A 9,793-nucleotide genomic window follows, 5' to 3' on the forward strand; every position below is an offset into this window, starting at 1 on the left:
ACCCACATCTCTTTGGAGCCTGAGCGGCCCAAAAATCTGAGCCGGGGACACCCAGGGCCCTGCTGCCGTTCTCTTCCGCGCTGTGCTCTGTGCACAGACAGTGAGCAGCAGGGGCAGCTCAGGCTGCAAAGGTCCCTGTCCTGCAGGTCCCCTTGCACAACACCGTGGGGTTAAAGGTCGTGCTGAGCACGCTGAAGGGGACAAGGAGCCTGGGTTTTAGAAGGACCAGCTGGAGTATGCTCTGAGCCCAGCCTTGAGGGATTCCTTGGCAAGCATCCACGGAGGGCAAGGGAGCTTGCAATGCTGGAAGTTTTCACAAAGAGATTCCTGAAAGCACAGCACTGCTCCATCCCTACACAGGGACAGGAAGAGAGCAGAACCAGAGGCCATGGTGGCCTAACAGTGAGCTTTGGGTGTGCCTAAAAGCAAAAGAAGCAGCAGCAGCTGCAGCAGCAACAGTGGCGGAGTGGCTGAGACTCATAGACACAAGCATGCCAGTGGAGGGAGCGCTGTCAGGCAGAGCCTGCCCGCTGGGTGAGGTTCTGGGGGCTCTGGTCACCCCACAAGTAAGGAATGGCAGCGCCTGCCTCAGACACACTCTGAGCAAGTGAGACCAGAGGAGAGTCCTGGAAGGTGCCCATGAGAGACTCCTGGGGGAACAGGGCTCTGCTCTCTGGCTGGCAACAGCCTGGTTTGGCTGCCGAGACCGCAGGCGGGACTTGAGGCGGGAGTGAAGAGGCAGCGGGCAGCTCGTGTTTGTAGGGGGCTCGAGGCCGTGTGCCCGGAGTGACACGTGGAAACACACTATGGGGAAGGAGGATGAGCTCCAGCTGGAGTGCCTGTGCTGCAAGAACCAGAAGTAATTCAGCCTTGCCAGGGTTTTCCAAGTGTGTGTTGATGTTCCCCAGGAAACGTAAAAATTTGGGGAAATGCCTCTGGCGGAGAGGCTTGCTTCTCCAGCACCGTGCTTCCCCAGGAGCCCCAGTGATGTAGGTGCGGCTGTCTCCCTTTGGCTCCCTGCACTCCTTTCAGGGCCTCCTTGAGGCTCCATGCCCTTAGCAGAAGAGAGTGGGAAGGGAGAAGGCTGTGAAGAGCAGCTTTGGCATCTGCCTGTGCCTGCGGAGACCAACCCAAGCACCTGCAGCAGGGTGTGTTCCCCCCCCTTGAGCACAGGTGTGAGCCAGACCATCTCTGCCCAGCTGAGAGCCCCAAAGTTCTCTCGGAGAGCTGTGAATTCAAAGGCCTTTATTGCACACACTAATGCCATCTCACCTATCTGGTGTGTTTTTAACCCTTGGCAAGATGTGTTTGCCTCTTGCTGCCTGGAAGCTGCTCTGCTCCAGGGCCAGCAGCAAGCAGGCTGCAAGGGCCAGGCACCGTGGAGAGTGTTTCCCTGAGCACTTGGCAGGTCTGGGTGTGTCCTGGGCTGTCTTAGACACCGGGGCACTTTGGGTGAGCTGAGAGCGGCCCCAGGGACCGTGGCCGCGTGTCCAAGCAGCCCGTTGAGACACGGTGGAGCATGGTGACCGTGGAACCGAGTGGAACGCTGTGGAACAGGGTGTCCAAGCAGCCGTTTGTGATACACGATTACACAGGTGCTGGCAGCGAGGCGGCCACGCCAGAGTGCTCGGTGCTCGCGACGGGACAGGACGCAGAGAGCGGAGCTGTGAGGGGACCCCACAGAGCCAGCTCCTTCGTGCCTGACCCGGAGCTTTTCCCAAGCGCTACTCCTGTCGCTGGCCTTGCGGCCAGACTGTGACACCGCTGACTCGGACCTTTCTGAGGGACCTGTCTCGAAGGTGCCCTCGAGGTCAGACAGCGCGATGGCAGGCAGAGTGTTCAGCCTGTTCAAGACCCTTGGGGGAAAAAAGAAGAAAGGCCCTGCAGCTGCCCCAGCACAGCAGCCTCCAGAGCCGGAGCAGTTGCAGCCACTGCAGCATGGTGAGTGGCAGCCCTGGGCCATAGGGCTGGTGCTCGGAGACACCTTGCCCCAATCCCATCCCATCCCATCCCATCCCATCCCATCCCATCCCATCCCATCCCATCCCATCCCATCCCATCCCATCCCATCCCAACATGCCCACGCACAGGGGCTGGGGCTGCTCTCCCAGCAGCCGTGCTCCGTCCCCTGGCCATCTGGCTGTCCCTGGCCTGGCAGCGCAGGGCTGGGCTGTGTTCTCTGCCCTCTCCTGCGGCCACTCAGCTCTAGCTGCACTTGCTCTGTGCCAGATGCAGTAAAGGACCGGACACAGGAGCAGGATCCCGCCCGTGGCCGCTTCCACAGAGCTGTGCAGGTACCTGTGGCCACCCCCACTTGGGCCGGGCCTGCTGTCCCTGCTCGGCCCAACACCGCGCATGGAGCACAGCATGGAGCGTCCCTCCCTTACCGCCCTTCGTTCTGCTGCAGGTGCTGCGGAGGTTCCTGCGCACTCGGCGTAGGAAGAGCACGGCCACAGCCACCGAGGACTCAGCCCAGCCCGACTGCAGGCCCAGCGAGCTGCAGGCAGAGCCGGGTGCCAGCACAGAGTCCTCTGCAGGCGCAGCAGACTCTGCCATGGCAGCGGCTGAGGGCAGCGCCAAGGCTGGCACGGCCCGGGCTGAGAGCGTGGCCAGCACAGACACCCTCACAGGGAGCATCTCAGACACCGACTCCATGGCCAGCCAGACTGACACTCCTGCTCCCACTCGGGACTTTCCCCAGGAGGAGGCTGCTTTTTCTCCACAGCAGGTAGGCACCCTGGGACCAGAGCTGCCAGGATCGTATGATGTTAGAGCTATCTGGGCTTCCCTCTGGCTAGCTCAGTACTAGAAGGAAGCCCAGAGCCCTGCAGGAACGAGGAAAAAGAACAAAAGAGGCTCCTTCCCGCGAAGGGGTTTCTCAGCTTTATTCCGGATGGCTTCCAGGGAGAAAGAGGAAATAGGAATGCCCGGCTGTGATCTTTAAACCCCCCGCCAGGGGCGGAGGGAAACCAGACCCCAGCCAGTCAGCTTAGGGCGGAGGGGAAAGGGGAGGGGAAAGACTGAACCACAAGATGGGCTATAGGGGAACTCAGGGAGATACCATTCTCAGTGCTACACTAACCAAGTAAATGAAATACAACAGTGTGGCCCCTCAAGCCACGTCCGCTGTGCCCCCTCAGCCTTTGAGGCCAGCACAATGCAAGAGCTTCTTGGGGGAAGCTGGGGACGTCGCTCCCATGGACAGCTCTCCGAGTCCTTTTCGTGCCCCCTCCAGGTGCCAGCCATCGTGAGGGACATTCACCAGAGACTCATGTACTGTGTCACCGTGGATGCCGGGCTGCAAAATGTCCTTGTGACACTGGCTGACGAACACCCTTTTCAAGTGGTGATGAGTCTCCTGTGCTGTGCCCCATCGTGTGACGGGTACGGGGCACAAATGCCTTGGCAGCTCAGGGCTCACCAGCCTGTAGGGCCATCGCCCTGTACAGCCTGAGCAGTGGAGTCAGGCATAGAGCTCCGGGGCCTCGGGCCCCCCTGTTTGCTGAGCCTGCTGCCATGCTCCCTCCCTGCCCCTCAGGGCACCGGGGCTCTGTCACCTGGCCCCACTCAGCTGCTCGGGGCTGGTACTGATGCACAGCTCTGCTCCCACAGAGCTGCCGCCCTGATGTGGAGAACCATTGGCTCGTCGGGACAGGTGGTGCAGGACGTGCTTGCAGCACTGCTCTCTGTGATGGAGTCCAGCATGTTCTTCTCCAGAGAGGACAACGAGGCCGTCTTTGCCCTGGCTGTGAGTTTCTGCCACTGGCCTTTGCTCAGGTTCCCTCCAGGTTCCCTCTCCAGCAGCTCTCCATGCTCTCCCCAGCGCCCTGCAGCTCCCAGCCTCGGGCGCTGGGCTGGAAGCTGGGCTAGGGACAGGCTCAGGAGCAGCAGGCCGGGTGCTCCCCCTGCGTCTCCCCTTGGGCCCTGCCACAGGGAAGCCTCGGCACTGAGCGCTGCCTTGGGGCGCTTTGTCCTTTGCAGGCAACTGTGGTGCTGTGGGTGACTGTCCACGTGCCCGAGTGGCACACTGCAGTACTCCTTCATTCGGCCCGCCTGTTCGTGGCTCTGCTCTTCCAAATTTTCAGCAGCACACAGCAGATGCCACAGGGCGTTGAGAACGTGTGGACTGCGTGCCGGGAGGAGCACCACCTTCCCAGCAACCGCAGCAGGTGCCAGTCGCCCTGCCCTTCCCACGCCCTTGTGGCCAGGGCCAGAGCTCCCAGCGTGACCTGGCCTTTGCTCTGCACACAGGTTTGCAGTGCAGACCATGAAGGCTCTGCTCTGCTGCCTGGGCCGCGATGAAATGCTGGTGGCTCTGGAGCGCAAGCGGGTCTGGGACAACTTGCTCTGTGCCGACACCAAGCACTGTGCAGTGGGGCTGCTGGCCAGGTGAGACCCCCTTCTCCCCGCTGCCAGCATTGGTGCCCTGAGCCCAGAGTGCCCCACACAGTCCCCGTGGTTGTGGCCAGAGGGCCTTGGTACGAAGAGATGTCCGAGCAGACTGGAAAAGGCTGGAAGAGGAGGGGGCCCAGGAGCAGCCGCCTCCCCAAGGGCCCACGTCCCCTCTCAGGGTGCTGGGCAAAGATCACACACCTCTGTGAGTCAGTCCTTGCAGAGCTTTGCCCGCCCGGCTCAGAACCTTGGTGCCTTTGTCCCCCTTCCAGGGAGATGCGCCATGGCTTGAGCCCCTTGTGTTCCTGCATCGCCACGCACCTGCTCAGCCTGCCCATCTGGGGGCAGCCTCGCTGGGATCTGCCGGCGCTGGCGTTCTTTGTGGAGGTGAGCCTGAGGGCCGGCAGCTTGGCCCTGCCCAGCGCCGCAGCCAGGGCAGCCACAGCCTGCGCCCCACACGGGGGCTGCTCCCTTCGCTGGGCCGTGCGGGCTCTTGGCCGGGCTCCTCCGGCCCCGAGCCGGTGCCCACGGAGCCCCGGCCCAGCCGGGCCTCGGGGCTGTGCCGGCCGGGGAGGCCAGGGCTGGGCACAGGCAGCTGAGCTTAAGGGCACAGCCCGCGCTGAGCCTTCCCTCCTGGCGCTCTCCGCAGCAGCTGCAGGACAAGAACTAAGAGGCAGAAGATTCAGTGTCCTTTGGCAGCCTCCACTTGCCATTGAAGATGGGACCAGCTGGAGATCCAGGCACAGCTCTTGCTTGTCACAACTGAAACTGTGGCAAGCTCCAGGAGCTCCTGCCATCTCCCTCCCTGCTGGCACCTCCCTCCCTCCATTCCTCAGTCCCTGCCCATCCCCAGTGTTGCTTCCCAGCTCACCCCTTTGCTTCGCGTTGCCTTAATAAAGTTTGGTTTGCTCACTTTACCCACATCTCTTTGGAGCCTGAGCGGCCCAAAAATCTGAGCCGGGGACACCCAGGGCCCTGCTGCCGTTCTCTTCCGCGCTGTGCTCTGTGCACAGACAGTGAGCAGCAGGGGCAGCTCAGGCTGCAAAGGTCCCTGTCCTGCAGGTCCCCTTGCACAACACCGTGGGGTTAAAGGTCGTGCTGAGCACGCTGAAGGGGACAAGGAGCCTGGGTTTTAGAAGGACCAGCTGGAGTATGCTCTGAGCCCAGCCTTGAGGGATTCCTTGGCAAGCATCCACGGAGGGCAAGGGAGCTTGCAATGCTGGAAGTTTTCACAAAGAGATTCCTGAAAGCACAGCACTGCTCCATCCCTACACAGGGACAGGAAGAGAGCAGAACCAGAGGCCATGGTGGCCTAACAGTGAGCTTTGGGTGTGCCTAAAAGCAAAAGAAGCAGCAGCAGCAGCAACAGTGGCGGAGTGGCTGAGACTCATAGACACAAGCATGCCAGTGGAGGGAGCGCTGTCAGGCAGAGCCTGCCCGCTGGGTGAGGTTCTGGGGGCTCTGGTCACCCCACAAGTAAGGAATGGCAGCGCCTGCCTCAGACACACTCTGAGCAAGTGAGACCAGAGGAGAGTCCTGGAAGGTGCCCATGAGAGACTCCTGGGGGAACAGGGCTCTGCTCTCTGGCTGGCAACAGCCTGGTTTGGCTGCCGAGACCGCAGGCGGGACTTGAGGCGGGAGTGAAGAGGCAGCGGGCAGCTCGTGTTTGTAGGGGGCTCGAGGCCGTGTGCCCGGAGTGACACGTGGAAACACACTATGGGGAAGGAGGATGAGCTCCAGCTGGAGTGCCTGTGCTGCAAGAACCAGAAGTAATTCAGCCTTGCCAGGGTTTTCCAAGTGTGTGTTGATGTTCCCCAGGAAACGTAAAAATTTGGGGAAATGCCTCTGGCGGAGAGGCTTGCTTCTCCAGCACCGTGCTTCCCCAGGAGCCCCAGTGATGTAGGTGCGGCTGTCTCCCTTTGGCTCCCTGCACTCCTTTCAGGGCCTCCTTGAGGCTCCATGCCCTTAGCAGAAGAGAGTGGGAAGGGAGAAGGCTGTGAAGAGCAGCTTTGGCATCTGCCTGTGCCTGCGGAGACCAACCCAAGCACCTGCAGCAGGGTGTGTTCCCCCCCCTTGAGCACAGGTGTGAGCCAGACCATCTCTGCCCAGCTGAGAGCCCCAAAGTTCTCTCAGAGAGCTGTGAATTCAAAGGCCTTTATTGCACACACTAATGCCATCTCACCTATCTGGTGTGTTTTTAACCCTTGGCAAGATGTGTTTGCCTCTTGCTGCCTGGAAGCTGCTCTGCTCCAGGGCCAGCAGCAAGCAGGCTGCAAGGGCCAGGCACCGTGGAGAGTGTTTCCCTGAGCACTTGGCAGGTCTGGGTGTGTCCTGGGCTGTCTTAGACACCGGGGCACTTTGGGTGAGCTGAGAGCGGCCCCAGGGACCGTGGCCGCGTGTCCAAGCAGCCCGTTGAGACACGGTGGAGCATGGTGACCGTGGAACCGAGTGGAACGCTGTGGAACAGGGTGTCCAAGCAGCCGTTTGTGATACACGATTACACAGGTGCTGGCAGCGAGGCGGCCACGCCAGAGTGCTCGGTGCTCGCAACGGGACAGGACGCAGAGAGCGGAGCTGTGAGGGGACCCCACAGAGCCAGCTCCTTCGTGCCTGACCCGGAGCTTTTCCCAAGCGCTACTCCTGTCGCTGGCCTTGCGGCCAGACTGTGACACCACTGACTCGGACCTTTCTGAGGGACCTGTCTTGAAGGTGCCCTCGAGGTCAGACAGCGCGATGGCAGGCAGAGTGTTCAGCCTGTTCAAGACCCTTCGGGGAAAAAAGAAGAAAGGCCCTGCAGCTGCCCCAGCACAGCAGCCTCCAGAGCCGGAGCAGTTGCAGCCACTGCAGCATGGTGAGTGGCAGCCCTGGGCCATAGGGCTGGTGCTCGGAGACACCTTGCCCCAATCCCATCCCATCCCATCCCATCCCATCCCATCCCATCCCATCCCATCCCATCCCATCCCATCCCATCCCATCCCATCCCATCCCATCCCATCCCATCCTCTCTGAACATGCCCACGCACAGGGGTTTGGGCTGCTGTGTACAGATCATTCCAGTACTTTATCACCCTTCTGTTAAAAATGTCTTCATAATATCTGACCTATATTTCCCTTGGCGCATCTGAAGACTCTGTGCTCTTATTCTATCAGATGCTGCCTGGTAAATGAGACCATCCCCCACCTGACTACATTAACCTTTCAGAAATTGAAGAGTGATAACATCACCCCTGAGTCCACTTTTGTCCAGGATGAACAATCCAAGCTCCCTCAGCCACTCTTCACAGGACTTGTGTTCCAAACCCCTCACCAGCCTTGTTGCCCTTCTCTTGACTCGCTCCAGCACCTCCATGTCCTTCCTAAACTGGGAGCCCAGAACTGGACACAGCACTCGATGTGCTGCCCAACCAGTGCTGAGCACAGGGGAAGAATCACTGCCCTGTTCCTGCTGGCCACACCATTCCTGATCCCGTCCAGGTGCCATTGGCCTTCTTGGCCACCTGGGCACACTGCTGGCTCATGTCCAGCCTGCTGTCCATCAGTGCCCCAGGTCCCTTTCTTCCTGGCCACTCTCCAGCCACTCTGTTCTCAGCCTGTAGCACTGCAGGGGTTCTTGTGGCCAAAGTGCAGGACCCAGCACTTGGTCTTGTTAAACTTCACCTTGTTGGATTTGGGCCCTGGATCCAGCCTGTCCAGGTCCTTCTGCAGAGCCTTCCTCCCCTCCAGCAGATCCACACTCACACCCAGCTTGGTGCCATCTGCACATTTGCTGATGGTGCGCTCAGTGGCCTCATCCAGATCATCAGTGCAGTTATTGACATCCACACTGGCTGGCTCCTATCCCTCAGCCATCCTGCAGGTGCCCTGTGATGGCACTCAATGTGATCTGTTCCATCACCTTGCTGGCCACCGATGTCAGGCTGACAGGCCTGGAGTTCCCCAGATCCTCCTTCCAGCCCTTCTTGGGGATGGGCTCACATTGGCACCTCCAGTCCTCTGGGACCACCCTGGTGAGCCAGGACTGATGGTTAATGATGGAGAGCAGCTTGGGGAGCTCATCCACCAGATCCCTCATCCCCCTAGGATGGATCCCATCTGATCCCAGAGACACCTATGAGCATCTGAGTGGCTCAGCAGGTCCCCACTTGCTTCCTCCTGGATTGCAGGGGTCTGTTCTGCTCCCTGTCCCCATCTACCAGCTCAGGAGAACACTTGCCCTGAGGGTATACCTATCATAATTTTGACAAGAGAGGCAAAGATGGGGTTAAGTACCTCAACCTATTCCTTTATTTTGCTGGCCATATCCCCCCTAATAAACAATGGACATTTTCCTTGTCCCTCCTTTTGCCATTTGTGTATTGATAAAATCGTATTTGTTATCCTTCCCAGAAGTGACCAGGTGATGTCCTAATGGAGCTTCTACCTCCCTAATTTTCTTTCTTCATGACCTAACAATGTCTTTAAACACTTCCTGAGTTACCTGCCCCTCTGTCCAAAGGTGATGCAACGTCTTTTTTCCCCTGAGTTCAGGGAAAATGCTCCATTCCCAGTAAGGCCAGCTGTTTTCCTCACTAGCTTATAATTTGGCACAGAGGGAGAAGTTGTTACTGTGCCTTCACAATTTTTTTCTTGATGTCTGTCCCTCCCATAAAAAAAATCAGTGCTTGATTCAGTATTCACAAAATTTGCATCCTGAATAGGTCAAAAATTGCTCTAAGTCCAGTGTAGAAGTTTTGTTGATAGCCCTCCTTCTTTCACAGAATATTTAAAAAATCATAATTTCATGGTCACTGTACCCCAAAAAGCCTCTGACCAACACATCTCCCACCAGCCCTTCTCTGTTTGTGAACAGCAGGAGACAGAGATTTCCTTGGGAGTGGAAAGAGAAGGAAATCTCCCCAAAGTGCAGCCTGGAAGGTTCAGCCTGGAGGTGAGGAAACAGCAAAGTCCCTGCCAGGGCAGAAAGCTGGTGGCCGAGGTGTCCCAGCGTGAGGCTGGGCTGTGCCATGGCTCTGTGTGCCAGGAGCCGACAGCGCTGGGTGCAGGGAGCCCAGGGAGGGCACAGCAATGCTGGGCTGAGAAATGCTGGGGGGACAGCGAGATGGGCGTGTGCAGCCGGCCAGGGCAGAGGAGCAGCACACACAGGGCACAGGCTGCAGGAGAGATGGCCAAGGGCTGGGCAGGGCTGGCAGGGCCAGAGGCACCCAGGCCTTTGTGCCCTGGGCTGGGCAGCGCCTCTGCAGCCCCACAGAAGGAACTTTCCTTGCAGGGGCTGCACTTTGCTGCTGCCCTGGCCCTCCCTGAGCAGGCTGGCAGGGCTTGCAGGGTGATGCCATTTGTCCTTGCTGCCCCTCCCATCCCAGTGCCCCAGGAACAGCCCCGAGCCACCCGTGAGGAACAGGCC

The 9,793-nt window shown here is 59.4% G+C and overlaps 1 protein-coding gene across 1 annotated transcript; it reads left to right on the forward strand.

Annotated features, from left to right (window-relative positions):
* The first annotated feature begins 1,585 nt into the window (after window positions 1–1,585).
* On the forward strand, window positions 1,586–5,308 carry LOC130266560 (uncharacterized). The gene is made up of 9 exons (XM_056515815.1): window positions 1,586–1,941; window positions 2,230–2,294; window positions 2,408–2,728; window positions 3,236–3,384; window positions 3,613–3,748; window positions 3,982–4,169; window positions 4,252–4,389; window positions 4,665–4,779; window positions 5,042–5,308. The coding sequence occupies exons 1-9, from the start codon at window positions 1,824–1,826 to the stop codon at window positions 5,060–5,062; spliced, it is 1,251 nt and encodes a 416-aa protein (XP_056371790.1). The 5' UTR covers window positions 1,586–1,823; the 3' UTR covers window positions 5,063–5,308.
* The last annotated feature ends 4,485 nt before the right edge of the window (window positions 5,309–9,793 follow it).

This window comes from Oenanthe melanoleuca, unplaced genomic scaffold (assembly GCF_029582105.1).
Source record: "Oenanthe melanoleuca isolate GR-GAL-2019-014 unplaced genomic scaffold, OMel1.0 S086, whole genome shotgun sequence".
Classification (NCBI taxonomy): Eukaryota; Metazoa; Chordata; class Aves; order Passeriformes; family Muscicapidae; genus Oenanthe; species Oenanthe melanoleuca.

What these genes read in the sequence shown, in the direction of transcription:
- LOC130266560 (XM_056515815.1), top strand. Translation starts at nt 1,824, where the DNA reads ATGGCAGGCAGAGTGTTCAGCCTGTTCAAGACCCTTGGGGGAAAAAAG. An exon ending in GTTGCAGCCACTGCAGCATG is followed by an intron (nt 1,942 to 2,229) that starts GTGAGTGGCAGC and finishes GCTCTGTGCCAG; the next exon opens with ATGCAGTAAAGGACCGGACA. An exon ending in CGCTGGCGTTCTTTGTGGAG is followed by an intron (nt 4,780 to 5,041) that starts GTGAGCCTGAGG and finishes CGCTCTCCGCAG; the next exon opens with CAGCTGCAGGACAAGAACTA.